General features: G+C 42.3%; 1 protein-coding gene across 1 annotated transcript in view; it reads right to left on the bottom strand.

Moving 5' to 3' along the window:
* Positions 1 to 19,207, bottom strand: part of PKD1L1 (polycystin 1 like 1, transient receptor potential channel interacting) — a 180,985-nt gene that overhangs the window by 81,138 nt on the left and 80,640 nt on the right. The window contains exons 25-31 of the mRNA XM_073008857.1: positions 14,160 to 14,355; positions 12,988 to 13,044; positions 6,212 to 6,424; positions 5,136 to 5,363; positions 2,661 to 2,771; positions 2,388 to 2,545; positions 660 to 760 (exon numbers count right to left, since the gene is read on the bottom strand). Of these exons, the coding sequence (XP_072864958.1) occupies positions 660 to 760; positions 2,388 to 2,545; positions 2,661 to 2,771; positions 5,136 to 5,363; positions 6,212 to 6,424; positions 12,988 to 13,044; positions 14,160 to 14,355 (1,064 nt within the window). The remainder of the gene's footprint in view (positions 1 to 659; positions 761 to 2,387; positions 2,546 to 2,660; positions 2,772 to 5,135; positions 5,364 to 6,211; positions 6,425 to 12,987; positions 13,045 to 14,159; positions 14,356 to 19,207) is intronic.

Raw genomic sequence — 19,207 nt, 5'->3', positions numbered from 1 at the left:
AATGGGTCTGGCCCACTCACTGGCAGTCAGAAGCCAGCTCCTCTCCAGGGCCAGGGCCTCTGGAAGTCAGTGTAAAGCGCGTGTATGGTGAGTTGCCTGTGGGTGCCACTTCAGCCCACTGAGCTTCAGTTTCTTGCTTTTTTGGGGAGGCTCAGAATCCTAAGGTACCAGGGGCAGAACATGGAGAAGGGGTGAGCCCCAAACTTCACACTCTGCCCCCACATTCAGAGGGGGTCCTGTGCCCTGTTGATAATGTGAGATACAGAGACATCTCAGAAGTCCTGGGTCAACTCTGCAGTCAGGGAAGCTCAGCAGAGGTTAGTTTGAGGGAAGCAAGGCAGGAGGGTGCTGCAGGCAAAGACTCAGCCTGAGCACACACGGAGCCCTGAGGGTCAGGAGGAGTCGCGAGAGACCAGCTGGGGAGGGATGGGCAGGGCAGCAAGCAGCAGCAGCCACTGCGTCACGTGGGTGGTGCTCACCGTGGGCAGTTTCCATGTGGGGTATCCACAGTGGAGCAGTTTGTTTATAAGCAAGCAGAGAAAAAGGATTTTGATGTTTTTGTCATGAATAAAGAAAAACACCACTATACATACAAAGGTTATAGGAGATGTTTTAATCATGTCAACAGAATTGGAAAAGAAGGCGCTTTGTCCACTGACCTTTCTGAGAAGCAGCAGGTATATAAATCTGCACAGTTGACTCATCCCAGAAGTAGATCTGCTTCACAAGAAAATCAGAGGGAGTAGGTTTCTCAGAGAATCTAGGAGATAAAAACAAAATAGGGATTTCTCAATTTTTTTCTTCTCTCTCAAAGATTTTAGTCAAATTTCTATCAAGAGTTTACTCAATTTGTGCAAAATATCCTTGTCACTGCAAGGAGGTAGCCTGGGACTTAAAAGGGTCAATGTGCTGAATTCCACAACGCCACCTGGTCTCTTAGTAAAAACTCCTACATAACACTTTCACCCTGCATCTCATTAAAAACAAACACTTTGGCCGGGCGTGGTGGCTCACACCTGTAGTCCCAGCACTTTGGGAGGCCGAGGTGGGTGGATCACCTGAGGTAGGGAGTTCAAGACCAGCCTGACCAACATGGTGAAACCCCATCTCTACTTAAAAATACAACATCAACTGGGCGCGGTGGTTCACACTTGCAATCCCAACTACTTGGGAGGCTGAGGCTGGAGAATTGCTTGGGAGGCAGAGGTTGCAGTGAACCGAGATTGCACCATTGCATTCCAGCCTGGGCAACAAGAATGAAACTCCATCTCAAAAACAAACAAAAAAACAAACCAAATAACAAACACTTCAGTAGCAAACAAGTACAAGAATGGCCAGCACAGTCTGTAGGAATAAGACAAACAGCACTGGCTACACGTGGTTAGGGAGGGGCACTGCAGCACACACACATATGTTTGCATGTTTGTATTAACTTTTTACCGTAACCTGTTTATAGATAAAAGATAGCAACACAAAGCTAAATAGTAGTCTTAGTAGTTAGACTCAGAAATTCCTCAGAACTGATTTACTTTTTCTGCATGTGACTTAAAGAATTAAATTAAAATCCAAACTCTAAGCAGATAGCCACTTTTAGACATCGAATGGTTAGCTAAGTTGGCAGAATGAGGGTCAGGCCAATAAGCAGAGATTAAACTGTGTGCTAAGGGCTGTGTGGACAGCGCCTGCATAAGATACAACCTTGTTCACGAGAACCCTTTAATCTAGTTGAGATGCCCACCTAACCAACCAGGAGGAGTAGAACAGTGAGCTCCTTTGCCACATAGACTAAACACACGGGGACTCGGAGAAGGAAAGTGATCAAGGCCCTGCCCATCGAGACCTCCAACGAACTCTGCAGACTATTGGTTTCCATTAGCACCTTTGCTGTAGAATTTCAAACTATCTTTTCAATAGTCACTTACCTTCCCAATAGTCAATTACCTTCCCAGGTAATTTATTTATTAACTGGGGCCTATACAAGTCTCATGAACTCAACATCCCTGAGAAAAATAATTATTTTATCAAGTTTCCTTAGATACATAAATTTAAACACATTTTCTCCTTTAGGAAAAATAAAAAAAATCTAGCTCAGACCTATGCTGAGAGAATTAGATTTCTAAATGAGACTGTATGCATTATCACTAATAATTATAATGCTTCTCACTCTAATAATGTTAACAAGCAGGAATCCAAACTCAAAAACCAAAGTCAGGAAGCTTACTGTCTGAGCGGCAGAATAGATAACAATTTCTTTAAACAATAAGCCTTATTATTGCTTTAAAAACACAATTTAATTCACTGATTTTTTTTTTTTTCACAAAACATTCCTAAGGACAATATGTCTTACTCCAATCTCATTCTCATCGTAGCTGTCACCATCAACACACCTTACTAGCAACATGACCGGAAATGCCCTTGTAACAGGTTTGGAAAATTCAATTTCTATCCGTAGAGATTCCTGCGGGTTTTCAGAAAGCTCAGTGAACTGATGGAGATTCACTTTATCCCGAAGCAATACAAATGATGTTTTATTTCTCCTATTATCCTGTCATCACAAAGAAAACAAGTTAAGCAAAATTTGCCTTTGGTAAAACAAACACATTAGAAGTCAGCCAGCAGAGCCTAAATGAAGCAGAGATACCGAGAAAGGCTCTCCTTACCGGGCCATCTTCCTCCCCAAACTCGACCATCACAGGTTTCCTGAGCCACTGCCTGTTGATGGGTCTTCTGCTGGAGCAGGTATAGAGGTTGAGGCCCACAACTTCACCAATCTTGGGGAACAAAGACCATCTCAGAGCAAAGGACAGCAAGCAGTGGACTTCAGTGAGAAAAGCAGCAAACCAAAGTATCGTGGTGCTGTATTACACTTACATAAAATTGTATATCTGATATTAGAGGTTAGCATACAAAAATAAACTAGTTTTACTAGTCAGGATGGCAGGATTGGAGTGAATACAATGCTTCATTTGCATCATTCTTATTAAAATTAATTATTTCCAAAGTATTTTGAAGTATTTTTTATTTTAAAAACTATTACAAAAGAAATATCCGCTCATTGTAGATAATCAGGAAGGTATAGAAAAGTATATAGAAGAGTGAAGAACAGCTTTTCTATAGTCCCATTGCTCAAACAAATCATATTTCAGGATGTTGAGTATCAAATTTTGCTATGTAATAGAGTACATATTTGGCAGACAATTTAGTCGTCTATATCTATATAGAGAGAGATGTGTACACACACACACACATATATATATTTTTGACACAGAATCTTGCTCTGTCGCCCAGGCTGGAGTGCAGTCGTGTGATCTTGGCTCACTGCAACCTCTGCCTCCGGGTTCAAGCAATTCTCCTGCCCCAGCCTCCCAAATAACTGGGACTACAGGCGTGCGTCACCACGCTCAGCTAATTTTTGTATTTTTAGTAGACACGGGGGTTTCACTATGTTGGTCAGGCTGGTCTTGAACTCCTGACCTCAGGTGATCCACCTGCCTCGGCCTCCCAAAGTGCTGGGATTACAGGCATGAGTCACCGTGCCCAGCCTCAGTTGTCTATATTTTTGCAGTCTTCCCAAATTACTAAAATTCCCTAATTGACATAATATCAATTAACTGTATATGAACTCTATCCCTATGTTGAACACTTAGGTACATTTCTATTTGAGTTATCACAAATAATGTTGTTTTGAGTAAATAAATAAGACGAGACATCTTGCTCTGAACAAATCTTTTCTCATTTCCCCAGCATGGATTCTTACAAGTGTAACAGTGTAGGCCAGGTTGTTGCTGGATGCCTAGTTGACAAAGTGCTTTCCAAAAGGTCACACTGACGAACGCCATGGTTTACTCACTGCACCTCCACAAGCAGTAAGTGTTTTTAAGTAATTGCACTTTTGTAAGTTTAAAAAAAATCATTTTAATTTGTGTTTGTTATTGCTTGTTAGTTTGATTTATTTTCATATGCTGATTAGCCATTTCCATTTCCATTTAAAAAAGCAAATGCTGTAAAAGATGAGCATTTTTTGACCAAAATAAGATGTATCTCATTTATTTGTCCATATATCCATCAGACATTTGTTGGGTCACCAAATGAGCCACGTACTTGAGCCAGACTGGGCTCTGGGGCTACAGAAATATAGAGAATCCTTGCTCTCTGCCCTTCCAAACTCGCTTACGGTGACCCTGGGGTAATTCACAAAGCTTCTGAGTGGATGTCTACAAAATTGCCAAGTGGCTGGGACAATCCTCCCTGACTTCCCCATCCTCACATCCCCCTTTCACTGTGGTCCCCTGTTTCTCCTGACCTCCCAGGGAGCCAGGGGCCACCCTGCAGGTTCAGCCCAGCTGTGCCTCTCCAGTGAGCAGGGAGGATGGGGGTAAGCACTGCCATGTCCTCAGCAAACCCTTCTTAAGTGTCATTCAGGTATACTCCGCATTTGATGTTAGAACCATATCTTCATTGATCTAAAGACAAGATTGGCTGGGCGCGGTGGGTCATGCCTATAATCCCAGCACTTTGGGAGGCTGAGGTGGGCGGATCGCGAGGTCAGGAGATCGATACCATTCTGGCTAACATGGTGAAAACCTGTCTCCACTAAAAATGCAAGAAAAAATTAGCCGGGCGTGGTGGCGGGTGCCTGTAGTCCCAGCTACTCAGGAGACTGAGGCAGGAGAATCGCTTGAACCCAGGAGGCGGAGGCTGCAGTGAGCTGAGATTGCGCCTCTGCACTCCAGCCTGGGCGACACAGCAAGACTCTGTCTCAAAAAAAAAAAAAAAAAAAAGACGTGATTGGCCACAATGCTTGCATAATCACTGCATCACATGCTACAATGCCCCAGAGCCTTCTTTTCTCTGACAATGGATTAGAAGGCCTCAAGGAAACACTGAATGGGCCCAGTGACCCAGATACAAGTGAAATCTAGTTTTGCCAGGAGTTTTCTGAAGAAGTTAATCTTCTAAGAGGAGTAGAGTCAGCAACATGTTCTAAGTGGTCCCTCTTGACACTCAGAGAGTGCAAACATGCAAAAAACCAGTGCAAATATGCCAACCTAGTCTCTTTTTTTTTGTCATTAAAGCCCAATTACTGCAAATTTGAAATAGTCATTAGAAGTAGCAGGTCATCTGTCAGCTTGTACCTGCCCAGGAGCTTGGCCCCCTGGATATGGGTTCTTCTTGAAGAGTATGAGCTGGCTAATGTAGCATGGGCTCTGTGTCTCTGCCCCAGCAGGATTGTGTCCAGCAAGGTCACCAGGTAAATGCACCTGGACAGATCCCAGGCTCTGGACAGAGCTCTGAAGGTTGTAATGAAAAAGCGTCCGGAACTCCATCTGCCCAGTGCTAACGTGGTTCAAAGGGAGACAACCCTGAAACACAGAGTACAGGGAGTGGGGTGTTTATAACACAAATGTGCGAACTGTCTTGAATCCAGACCAGGGGAGAGGGGAAAAGTAGTTAAAAAGATAGCCCATCTCAAGTTAGATTGGATGGCAGGAAGCAAGAGTGCAGGCCTTAGGACTCAGTGCTGGGTACGTAGGCAACGAATGTTCTTAAACACTCAAGAGTAATGGTGATGATTATTAGTAGGTTCAGATAGACTATTTACTTGTTAATTTCCCAAATGTTACAGTAGCCATCAGTTAAATAAGCCAGCAAGACTGGAGAGGGATGCTAAATTGGCAGGAGAGTAAGGCCAGAAGCCTATTCACTTACTTCTTCTTGAAAGCACTGGCCATTTAATAAAGTAAAAATAAAAAAATCTCAGAGACAATTTCCAAAGTTACCAGAGCAGAAATAAATGAAATAAACTTTGGCCTTTTTAAGCAGTTATGTATCAGCAGGGCTACTTTAAGAATTACTGCGTGTAATAAATCATTTGCATTACTTCACATCATTCCTCAAAAAAAAAACCCAGAAAGTATCCTGAGAAATAATGTTTCTGAGTCAAACATCCCAAGTATCCCAGATGAAAACCTACCAAAACAAAAAAGGATAAAATAGAAGCAAGGTTTCACTGGCAACCTTATACTATTACCATGAAATACTTAAAATTCAAAATGAAAGTCTCCAAATACCAAACTGCCACCCAGAAAAATAAACACAGTACTTCAGAAACTGATTCTGTTTTTGGTTTTGAGAAGCAATTACAAATACAGGTTAACATCCTGGGAGAGGGAAATAGTATTTTTATGGATGGAGAAAAAGTGTGACTTACCAACAATAAATCTGAGATGACCGTAATTCCTTCTTCATGTAGATAGCCTTCCTCCTTTGAGTTTCCTTGCTCAGAGACTTCCCAGATTCTAGATATGAGACCGATGAGTTCAAGCCTCACTCCTTTGTCAACCACAAATGGCCCTGAGGACTGGCCCTGAGCAAGGAGCGCCCGGGTATATTTGAAGATGAGAACTGCACTCATAAAATTTAGCTGCACAAACCGAAAAGATGTCAATAAAATGCTTCACGGAGTATGATGCATATATTCTTGCCTCTTTGATTATTATAAGGAATTAAGATGACTGAACTACAGGCTGAGAGAACTGGATTTAAGTCCAGGTTTGTCTTTAGGTGATTATTGGCCAACTTCCTAAGTAACAGGTTGCTTTCTGATATTCAGCCTCTTGACCAAAGGAAAATAAATGGCGTCTATGTTTTATGATGTTACTTGGTTTAAACCCCAACAACCACTTGGCAAATCCCTTCACAAATTGGCCCCCACCTCCTCCCACAGCCTTCTCCCTCCCCATTACCTATGTGCATTCTAATCTCAAGCCACCTGAATCTCTTATTGTTCCCAAAGAATTGAAGCTTTTTCTTTTTGCCCTAGAGATTCCCCACCTGCAGTACCTTTACCCTCGTTTGGATTGGCAAAATCCATCCTACTTTTCTCTCTCTCTTTTCCTTCTCCTCTCTCTCTCTCTCTCTCTCTCTCTCCCCCTCCTTCTCTCTCTCTCTCTCTCTCTCTGTGTCTCTCTCTGTTTAGAGATGGGGTCTCACCCTGTCCCCCAGGCTGGAGTGCAGTGGCACAAGCACCACTCCCTGCAGACTTGAACTCCTGGGTTCACATGATCCTCCCACCTCAGCCTCCCAAGCACTGGGTCTACAGACATGCTTGGACTTCTCTTGATTTTTCTGAACTCTTAATGTAGTCCCCTTTCAAATCTACACGAAAGTAGAGAGAATAGTATAGTAGTATAATATGCCTATCACCCAACTTTAACAATTATTCACCTGAATATTCTTTCTTCTATTCTCTACTCAACTTTTAAAAAATATTTAAAAGCAAAAAGCAAATCTCAGATATTATTTTTATCCATGAACAATTTAGTGTGTAGTACTGATAGATGAGGACTCTTTCTAAAAACATGCCCACAATGCCATTACCACATCTAACAAAACTATGATTCTTTACTATGTTTTTTTTTTTTTTTTAATCTGATACAGAGTCTTGCTCTGTCACCTAGGCTTGAGTGCAATGGTGCGATCTCCGCTCACTGCAACTTCCGCCTCCAAGGTTCAAGCGATTCTCCTGCCTCAACCTCCCGAGTAGCTAGGATTACAGGTGTGCACCACCATGCCCAGCTAATTTTTGTATTTTTAGTAGAGACGGGGTTTCACCATGCTGGCTAGGCTAGTCTGGAACTCCTGACCTTGCGATCCGCCTGGCTCAGCCTCCCAAAGTGCTGGGATTACAGACGCGAGCCACCGCAGCAGGCCCTACTACATATCTTTTAAAACCAACCTCAAATGTCCACGAGACAAAGTCAGCTGCACCGCTGCTTGTGTTTGTGCAGAATTTTGTCATTCTCCTAATCATAGGACTAAGCATATTTATTGAAATATATCTATTTGCAACTTCATTCATCGATGCTTAAAAGACACAGACTAATCTTTTTCTTCTTTGTACCCTAGAAGCTCCTAGCAATTGCTAGATAAAGTGTGTCCATGAAATGAAATTGAGATTCTGTTTTCTATTGGCCATGCTTATTTAACCACAATGATATCTAATGGCTTAGATATACCTTTTAAAATCTAGTTCTTTCACCAACAATAAGGTTACACTAGTTTGGAAATGCATTTAAACCACTATTAAAAGCCCTTTACATGAGGTAGCTTACCACGGATATTAGGACTTAAAATGAAAGAATAGTTTTTAAATTAAACAAATGCTTTAAAGAATATACTATGCCCACTTTCACAATGCCCACTTTTTGGACCAAAAATATCAGAAATGGTCACTTTAAGAGGACAATCATGTTCAGTTTTATTTCCCACTCTGAACTAAGAACTGTGGCAGACCCTGGGGTTCAGAGATGCACGAGACAGGGACAGTGGCGGGAATGATTTGATATCTACCAGATTTGTGCTCTGGAGCCTCATGTAGGGTCATCGCTGGGAAGTAATTCCATTTTCCAGGTGCCTCAAGTCCAGGTGAGGCCATGTGTGCTCACCAGGGGAAGGTGAATGCAGCGAGGTGTGCACCTGCAGGGCCACACGGCTGACAGGCAGCATACCTTCTCCATGCGCCATTCCCCTGACTTAGGAAACCACAGAGTGGAGGTGTTGGGGGCACAAGATGGATGGGGCCAGAGTCCCTGAGTCACCACGAGGGAGACCAGCCACTGAAAACCTGCTATGGAATGTGTGCGAATGAAGAAAAAACATCGGTTGTATTCAGCTTCTGGGATTTCAGGGTTATCTGTTATAGCAGCTAACGTTATTTCAACTAAAAACTTAACTGCATTAAGTTTGTGTCTTAAGAGGCTAAGTAGTCTAAAGTTGGAAGACAGATGTACAAAAAGAAATTACAAAACAAAGGTGTTGAAGTGCTAAAACAAAGTCACGTACAAATTTGTCTCAAACAAAATGAACTCTGCCTTCAGATCTTTGTGAAGATTTCATGGAGAAAGTGGCATTTGAATCTATCCTTGAAGAGAAAGTAATATTTTTCCAGGGGAAGAAGCTCCAGTTACGGGAAAACATACCATTTCAAGGACATAAGGGGCATCCCGAATGCCCACACACTGAAGCTGCTTATGTTGGGCTGCGTGCACAATGAGGTGCAGAGAGTCAGGCAAAAACGGATGAAGTCCTCGTATGATACAAAGCACAATCGGGCTGGGTGCGGTGGCTCACGCCTTTAATCCCAGCACTTTGGGAGGCCAAGTCGAGTGGATCACCTGAGGTCAGGAGTTCGAGACCAGCCTGACCAACAAGGTGAAACACTGTCTCTACTAAAAATACAAAAATTGGCTGGGTATGGTGGCGTGCACCTGTCATCCCAGGTACTCAGGAGGCTGAGACAGGAGAATCGCTTGAACCTGGGAGGCGGAGGTTGCAGTGAGCTGAGATTGCACCACTGCACTCCAGCCTGGGTGACAGAGTAAGACTCTGTCTGAAAAATTAAAAAAGAAGAACAATCGGATTTTGTCCTCAAACTACTAGAAAGCCATCAAGTATTCTGAACAAACAGATGACATGACCCGGTGTGTTGTTTATGAAGACAGCTAATCAGAACAGAGGAGAATGATGATGCTGTCCCACCTAGACTGGAGATTGTTGGGTTGAGCGGCCCTCAGTGAGGAGGGAGGAGGGATGGAAGGAGGACAGGGCCATCCAGCCACCTTTCCTATATCCATTCCCCATCTCTCCTGAGCTTCTGCCATGTGTCACGTATATGGTATTTCTGCACCGAAGAGGAAGGTCCCTGGTATCAGGGAGTTGACATTCCAGTGGAGGAAGAGCAGCAATAAATAAATAAATGAGATAGTTGCTGTTGTGAAAATATTGAAAGAGATAGCCTGTAACAGGAAGGATGACTTCAGATGGTGGGTCTAGGACAATGTCTCTAAGAAAGTAGCATTTGTGCTGAGAGTCAATGAAAGGTCAGCTCTTTGAGAAGCCAAGGGGAGGGCACTGCAGAAAAAGGATCAAGGCAGTACTCCTGGAGGATGGCTAGGAAGGGGGAGAAAAGCCAGGAGAGGAGGACAGAAGGAAAGAAGGAGCTAGACACTGTAGGTGCATAAGATGTTTGGTTTCTATTCTGCACACAATGAGTAGCCATGGGAAGTGCTGAGCAGGAGAATGACACTCACTGACTCAGGCTTTTACAATGACTCGACTGCTGTGTGTAGCATGTATTCTAAGGTGACCTGAGAGGAGGCAGGGAGGACAGGACAGTGAGAGAACGTGCCAGCCTGGATGAGAAATGACATATGCTTGGATTCAGGTGGGGGGCAGTAGAGGTAGGAGAGATAGAAAGATTCTAGCTATGTGTTTGAGGAAGAACAGACAAGACTTCGTTATAAGTGAATGGATGAGGGGAAGAAAGGACTCTGGTGACACCTGGGTTTTAACATGGGATTCTGCATGGACGGCGCCGCCCTGTCCTGGGCTGAGGAAAGTAGGAGGAACACGGGGTTAGAAGGGGTCAGAGGAGGAGCCCACTCTGCCATGCTGGGTCTGTGCAGTTTCAACCCCTGTGGAAATGAGAGCGTATAGTTATATGTGTGTGTATGGGGTGCTTGAGTCAGGTTTGGGTTGGAGGTGTAGGATGTAGAGTCCCTATCAGATGGATGTAAAGTGGAAGGAGTGGATGAGATCACATAGGGAGGAGGTGTGGGCAGAGAATCTAGGTGGCCCAAGACAAAGCCTTGAGGCACTGACCATGTAACTGTAGATGGGAGGAGCCAACAGGAGTCAGCCAAGAAGGCCAACCAAGAAACCATGTCATGAAGCCAAGAGAAGAGTGTGTCCTCCAAAGCAGGGTGAGCCCCACAGAAAGTCCCTGGGAGGGAGAGAATGGGGAGCAGAGCGTATCCAGTGGATTTGGCCAGATGGAGATCTGCTATGACTTTGGCAGGAGCAGCGGCAGTGTGGAGATGGAGATGGAAGCCAGAGTTCGATGATCTAAAATGTATGAGAAACCAGATGTGGTGATGCGCACCTGTGGTCCCAGGTCCTTGGAAGGCCAAGGCAGGAGGATGGCTTGAGTCCAGGAGTTTGAGGCAGCCTGAGCAACCCAGTGAGACCTCATCTCTTAAAAAGACACACACACAAGAGGCAACAAGTATAGCCCATAGCAGGCTCAGAACTCACTTTTTAAATGCTCTGCTGTGAAGAGGAACATGAAAGCTGGGTGGAAGCTGGAAGCAGGTTTGATTTCACTGGAGGGATTTTTTTAAAAAAAATAAATGAGATTCTAAGCATGTGCAGGATCATTCAGCAGACAGAAGTGGAAGCAGCAGCAAAGAGTGGAAAATGAAAAGAGATGATCTCCAGAGAAGGCAAGGTGGACAGGAGCAGGACTGTGCTACCTGCAGCCACGCAGGTTGGACATTGTCTAACGCTGGGGCACCCCCTCACTCAGACTGAGATGAGGGACAATGAGGGGAGCCTGGAGGAGAGCTCTACACAAATAAAGGGAGAAGCCCATGCAGGGGCTGGAGATTCCTTCTATGGTGACAGAGCATGGCCACAGTTAGATTCACAGACTGGAAGTAGATAAGAGAATGACGCGTGTTCTTCTCATCTCTCAAGCAGCAATGCAGGCATCAGCCGACGGGGAGGAAAGCGTGCCAGAGACTCAAGAAGAAAAGAAGATGCGACGAAGGGAAAACCCAATGCCATGTGTTACCAATAAAGAACAAGCCCCTCACCAAAAGTATTCATAGCATGGACAGTATGTGTTCTCATCCATTTCTACTTTGGGATTCCAAATTTCTTTCTTTCCCTTCCTTCCTTCCTTCCGTCCTTCCTTCCTTCCTTCCGTCCTTCCTTCCTTCCTTCCTTCCTTCCTTCCTTCCTTCCTTCCTTCCTTCCTTCCATCCTTCCTTCCTTCCTTCTTTCCTCCCTCCCTCATTCCCTTCCCTTCCTTCCTTCCTTCCTTCCCTGCCTCCCTCCCTCCCTCCCTCCCTTCTTTCTTTCTCTCTTTCTTTCTTTCTTTCTTTCTTTCTTTCTTTCTTTCTTTCTTTCTTTCTTTCTTTCTCTCTTTCTCTCTTTCTCTCTTTCTCTCTTTCTCTCTTCTTTCTTTCTTTCTTTCTTTCTTTCTTTCTTTCTTTCTTTCTTTCTTTCCTCCCTTCCTTCTTTCCTTCTTTCTTTCTTTCTTTTTCTTTTCTTTCCTTCTTTCTTTCTTTCCTTCTTTCTTCTTTCTTTTCTTTCTTTTCTTTCCCTTTCTCCCTTTCTCTCCCTTCCCTTCCCTTCCCTTCCCTTCCCTTCCCTTCCCTTCCCTTCCCTTCCCTTCCCTTCCCTTCCCTTCCCTTCCCTTCCCTTCCCTTCCCTTCCCTTCCCTTCCCTTCCCTTCCCTTCCCTTCCCTTCCCTTCCCTTCCCTTCCCTTCCCTTCCCTTCCCTTCCCTTCCCTTCCCTTCCCTTCCCTTCCCTTCCCTTCCCTTCCCTTCCCTTCCCTTCCCTTCCCTTCCCTTCCCTTCCCTTCCCTTCCCTTCCCTTCCCTTCCCTTCCCTTCTTCCCTTCCCTTCTTCCCTTCCCTTCCCTTCCCTTCCCTTCCCTTTTCTGACAGAGTCTCGCTGTGTTACCCAGGCTGTAGTACAGTGGCACCATCTCGGCTCACTGCAACCTCCACCTTCTGGGTTCAAGCGATTCTACTGTCTCAGTAGAGTACTTCTCCTGAGTAGCTGAGATTACAGGTGCACACCACCATGCCTGGCTAATTTTTATATTTTTAGTAGAGACAGGGTTTGACCATGTTGGTCAGGCTGGTCTTGAACTCCTGACTTCGTCATCTGCCTGCCTTGGCCTCCCAAAGTGCTGGGATTACAGGTGTGAGCCACCGCTCCTGGACTGGATTCCATATTTCTATATTCAAAATATCTGAGATGGGTTTTGCTATTCAGATGAATTCTTAAGGGAAAATCACATTTCTAATCTAAGTGTCAAAATATGATTCCGGGCAGTATATTTTTCAAGAACTGATCATGTCCCTCAAAACTATATAAAATAGCAGGAAAATATTCTTGGGAAAAAATTGCACTTACCTTATTAGAGAAGCTCACGAGGTCCCTCAACATAAGAACAGAACCAATCATTTCTTCCTGACCGGGAGAAACAACAACAAAACAAAAAGAAAATGCAGGGAGAGGAAAATTAGCTTGTTTGGGTTAAAGTTACATTTTGCCTATGTAGAAATAGCACAGATTCCCTGCTTTTTGGCCAAGAGACCAATTGGAGGCCAGATCTTCTGTAGAGAGACCATTACTGTGGTGTCCAGTTTTCCTGGAAATCCAGCATCTCCCCTCAATGTGCCCCCTGGACATCCTCAGCACACCCCACCAGGGAACTGACACGAGCGCTGATGAAATAAGGGCACAGAGCTAAGCAACATTTCTTTCTTTCTTTCAGATGGAGTACCGCTCTGTCGCCCAGGCTGGAGTGCAGTGGTGCGATCTCAGCTCACTGCAAGCTCTGCCTCCTGGGTTCACGCCATTCTCCTGCCTCAGCCTCTTGAGTAGCTGGGACTACAGGCGCCTGCCACCACTCCCGGCTAAATTTTGTGTGTGTGTTTTTTTAGTGGAGACGGGGTTTCACTGTGTTAGCCAGGATGGTCTCGATCTCTTGACTTCGTGATCCGCCTGCCTCGGCCTCCCAAAGTGCTGGGATTATAGGCGTGAGCCACCACGCCCAGCCAGAGCTAAGTAACATTTTTAAAAAGGGTCAGGAAGAATGAGAAAAAAATTACATCAAGTGAAGTAATGGTAATTGTAATGAAATAGGATGTATTCTTTGTAGATGTGAATATTCTCTATTGACAATTATAAGATAGCAGTTGCAGAAATTCTGTGAGCAAAGACAGTCACATTTGAATACATGATTTCTTCAGAAGCTGCACACAATCATGAACTTAACCCTCCAAGATAGAATCAGACTGTTTTACATAAGTTGTACTTAAACAAACTTGAGCAGAATGATCTGTAACAATGATTGACTTGGCCATTCTCTCTTTTATAAACCAGCAGCATTCATTTGTGATATACATCAGCTGACTAGAGAGACCACAGCCATGTATGGGAACTGAACTGGCTGGCCCTCTTGGTCTCATTTCTTGCCTGTGTTTCATAAGCATGACCACTTGCTAGTGAGCCAGCCAATCATGAGCCCTGCCACTTGATAAAGGTTTACAGACACAAACTCACCCTCCTCTGGGCCATACCTGATCTACAAAAGCTAATTTGCATACTGAAGAAATTAATGCATCCTGTATTCGTGACCATTGGTGGCAGGAGGCAGTTTTGTCCTCCTTAGACAAACGACTCAGGATTCTGGTGATCACAGTGATGTAGTTCCTGATTTCTGTGTAACTCCCCATCAGCTGGAGGGTAGACAGGTTTTTCAGGCTGGAATCATACCTGAAGGAAACACAAGAGTTATCATTACTGTTCCAACACGTGGCAAAACTTCTCACCCTGCCTACCAAGAGTGGGATGGAATTTGTTGCAAAAATACCTCTTGGACAGGTCAGGGTAGAAAGAGAATGATGCAAAGGAGAATTGGTCTGTGCAACGGAAACTCTAAAAAGACGCAGTAAGCCATAATATAAAATTTCACAAAAACTCCTTTTATCAGAAGTAAAAAAGGCACAAGAAATCAGCTACTAATATAGAAGCATCATGGCAAGTGAAAGAATGTATTCCAGAGCCAGACAGAGATACCACCGTGCTACAGCTGGCCGGAGTTTATGACAACGGGTTTCAATAATTGGGTATTTATTTACTTATTTACAAACAGCATACTTACTTGCACTGGAAAAGATAACACAATATTGTGAAAAGAGGCCTATGCATGTGGTCAAAGGCCAGTTCCAGCCCTTGCTCTGCAATTTATCTGCTGTATGAGCTCAAGAGTATTGTTTAAGAGAATAAATGAGCCTCAGTTTCCAAATATATAAAATAGAAATTTTCTTTTCTTTTTTTTTTTTTCTTTTTTTTGAAACAGAGTCTTGCTCTGCCGCCCAGGCTGGAGTGCAGTGGCCGGATCTCAGCTCACTGCAAGCTCCGCCTCCCGGGTTCACGCCATTCTCCTGCCTCAGCCTCCCGAGTAGCTGGGACTACAGGCGCCCGCCACAGTGCCCGGCTAGTTTTTTGTATTTTTTAGTAGAGACGGGGTTTCACCGTGTTAGCCAGGATGGTCTCGATCTCCTGACCTCGTGATCCGCCCGCCTCGGCCTCCCAAAGTGCTGGGATAAAATATAAATTTTCATCTGGACACATTGCAGTGGGTCATTGCAAGAAATAGATTAATTAGAAATCATGTTCTAATTGATTAGAAAATGCATCATGGGCTCTATACACATATGTTTAAGCTCACCCTTGACCACTAAGTGATTCGTGGAGACTAAAACCTTAGGAACCCAAGCTAAAGATAAAAAGAACAAATAAATCTGAGCAGAAACATCACTGGCTGCACAACGAGGGGAAGTATACTTCACAGAATTCATCTTGCCAAACTAATAAACATATAAACCAATGACCAAACAAGCAAAAACAATGACCACAAACCCAGGAAAAGAAGATGGGCCAATCCCCAGAGTGGCTGCAATGTATTATCTAAAATGTCCAGTTATCAATGAAAAATTATGAGACATCCTAAGAAACATTAAGTGTGACCCAAACATGAGAAAAATAAGCAGGCAATAGAAACTGCCTATGAGGAGACTCAAATGTTGGATTTAGCAAGGACTTTGAAACAGCTATTATAAACATGATTCAAAGAATGAAAGGAAAACATATTTTTAAAAATCAAAGGAAGTTAGAACAATGATTAGTCAAATACAGACTATCAATAAAGAGATAAAAACTATAAATTTATAAGTTATAGAGAGAACCAAATGGAAATTCTGAAGTTACATATATAATAATTATAACAAAAGAGATGTTTAAAAGTAAATTTGAGAAAGAATCTAGAAACTTGAAGACAGAGCAATAGAGATTATAAAAAACAGGAAGAAAAAAGTAAGAAGAAAATGAATAGCAACTCAGAGAAATGTTAAACAATTAAGTTCATGAATTACCTTTTTCTCTCCCTTCTTATTTAAAAAGCCATTCCATAAAGACATTTCTATAGAGCTGTACTGTCGGGCCCATAACACACAGAAATGTAATATAACAAGAACACAAAGGCCAGGTGCGGTGGCTCATGCCTGTAATCCCACCACTTTGGGAGGCTGCGGCAGGTGGATCACCTGAGGTCAAGAGTTCAAGACCAGCCTGGCCAACATGGTGAAACTCCATCTCTACTAAAAATACAAAAAATTAGCTGGGTGTGGTGGTGTGCACCTGTAATCCCAGCTACTTGGGAGGCTGAGGGAGGAGAATCACTTGAATCTGGGAGGCAGAAGTTGCAGTGAGCCAAGATCATGCCATTGCACTCCAGCCTGGGCGACAGGGTGAGACCTCGTTTCAAGACAAAACAAAACAAAACAAAACAAAACAAAAAACAACAACAAAAAAAAAACACAAATAAGGGAGGTGGGAATAAAATTATATATTTTATTATATGTAAGAATAAAGAAATGACACTAGATGGTAACTTAAAGCCACAGGAAGACATGAAGACAAACAAAAATACTAAATAAGATTAATATACATTAAAAGCAATTTCTAAAAACATATTTGTGCTCTCCTCTCCAGTTTATTTAAAAGACAGAAAACTGGCCAGGTGCAGTGGCTCACACCTGTAATCCCAGCACTTTGGGAGGCCAGGGTGGGCAGATCACCTGAGGTCAGGAGTTCGAGACAAGTCTGACCAACATGGAGAAATCCCATCTCTACTAAAAATACAAAATTAGCCAGGCATAGTGACGCATGCCTGTAATACCAGCTACTTCAGAGGCTGAGGCAGTAGAATTGCTTCAACCCAGGAGGAGGAGGTTGCAGCGAGCCAAGATCGTGGCACTGCACTCCAGCCTGGGCGACAGAATGAGACTCTGTCTCAAGAAAAAATAAAAAGACAGAACATTTTATAAAACCATAATTATAACATTGGACTGTTGGGTTTGTAACACTGATAGATGTAACATACATAATAATCATGACACAAAAAGGGAAGAGGAAATGAATCTATAGAGGAGTAAATTTTCTACATCTTGCTGAAATTAATATAAATTTGAAGTAGTTTCTAGTAAGTTAAAGTGTATATTGTAAGCCTGAGTGCAACAACTAAGAAAATATCTAAAATACATACTTAATAATCATTAAAGGAGTGAAAATGATATACTAGAAAATACTTAACATAAAAGGAGGCAGTAAAGAAACAGAGGAACAAAGCAATAATGAGACATGTAAAAAATAAGCAAAATGGCGTGCATAAATCCATCCAACCACATCAATAATAATATAAATGTGAGTAGATTACATGAGCCAATCAAAAGGCAGAGATTGTAAGACTATATACAAAACCAAGATTCAACTATATGCTGTCTACTGGAGTCTAGCTTAGGTTCAAGGATAAAATTAGGTTGTAAGTAAAAGGATGGAAAGAGACATGCAAACAGTAACAGCAAGGCATGTAGAGTGGTTATATCTATACCAGACAAAAAAAAAAATTAGACAAAAACAGATAGTAGCAATAAAGAGGGACATTTTCTAATGATAATATAGGTAAATTCATCAGGAAGATTAAAAAATTGTAAACATACAGGGACCTAACAATAGGTTCCATATACATGAGCAATAATGGACAGAACTGAAGGGACAGACAGAAAACTCAAAACAATAATACTGTTAATAATGGATAGAACCATTAGGCAGAAAATCAACAAGGATACATAAGACTCAAACAATAATATAAATCAAATAGACCTAACAGACAGCCATTGAACATTTTAGCCAACAAAATCAGATACATATTCTTTTCAAGTGCACATGGGACATTTTCTAGAATACACCGTATAGTAGGCCACAAACAAAACTCAATAAATTTTAAACTACTGCTATTATACAGAGTATATCCTCTGACCATGATGGAATTAAATAATTAGAAATCAATGACAAAAGAAATTTGGAAAATTACAAATATGTGAAAAAGTAAAAAACATTCTCCTAAATATTATAATCAATGGTTCAAAGAAGAAATTGCAACAAGAATTACAAAATGCTTTGAGATTAATAAATGAAAACACCAACATTCTAAAACACATTGGGTGCAGCTAAATCAGTGCTTGAAGGGAATTTAAAGATACAAATGGCTATAAAGAAGATGCCAAATCAATAATCTAATTTTTCACCTTAAGAAACAAAATTAAAAAAAAAAAAAAAAGATCAAAGTAAACCAGAGCAAGCACAAGGGGAAAAAATAATAATAAAAATTAGTGTAGAAATGAATGAAATAAAGAATAGAAAAACAACAACAACAACAACAAAAATCAATGAAGCCAAAAGCTGGTTTTTTGAAAACATCAACAAAATGACAAATTTTTAGCTAGACTGACAGACAAAAAATAAGAGAGAGAAAAAGAGAACACTTAAATTACTAAAATCAGGAATAAAATTGATCTTTACTGACCATATAGAAATAAGAAGGATTATAAGAGAACACCATACAAAACTGTATGCCAAAAAAATTAAGAGAATGTCGACAAAATGGAAAATTCCTAGAAAGAAACAAACTACTGAAACTGACTCAAGAAGAAACAGAAATCTGAATAGTTAAGATACTGAACTAGTCATTTCAAAATTTCCACAAAGAAAATGCCAGATCCAAATAACTTTGCTGGTAAATGTTTATAGAAGAATCACTATCCATCCTTCACAAAATCTTCCAAATATTTGAATGCAAAGGAATCTAGGTGTGGTGGCACACAGTTGTTATCCCAGCACTTTGGGAGGTCAAGATGGGAGGATTGCTTGAGCCCAGGAGTTTGAGACCAGCCTTGGCAACATGATGAAATTAGCTGGGCATGGTGGCATGTGCCTATAATCCCAGCTACTTGGGAGGCTGAGGTGGAAGGATGGCTTGAGCCTAGGAGGTCAAGGTTGCAGTAAGCCATGATCGTGCCACTGTACTCCAACCTAGACAACAGATGGAGATTTGGAATACTTCCAAACTGATTGGGGCCAGTATTATTTTGATACCAAAACCAGACAAAGACAACACAGGAAAAGAAAGACAACTACAGGCCAATACCTCTTATGAACATAGACAAAATTCTCAGTAAAGTACTAGAAGTCAAACCTAGCATGCAGAAAAAGATGTATACATCAT

This window comes from Chlorocebus sabaeus, chromosome 21 (genome assembly GCF_047675955.1).
Source record: "Chlorocebus sabaeus isolate Y175 chromosome 21, mChlSab1.0.hap1, whole genome shotgun sequence".
Taxonomy (NCBI): Eukaryota; Metazoa; Chordata; class Mammalia; order Primates; family Cercopithecidae; genus Chlorocebus; species Chlorocebus sabaeus.
This window is presented reverse-complemented; position numbering and strand designations above follow the sequence as displayed.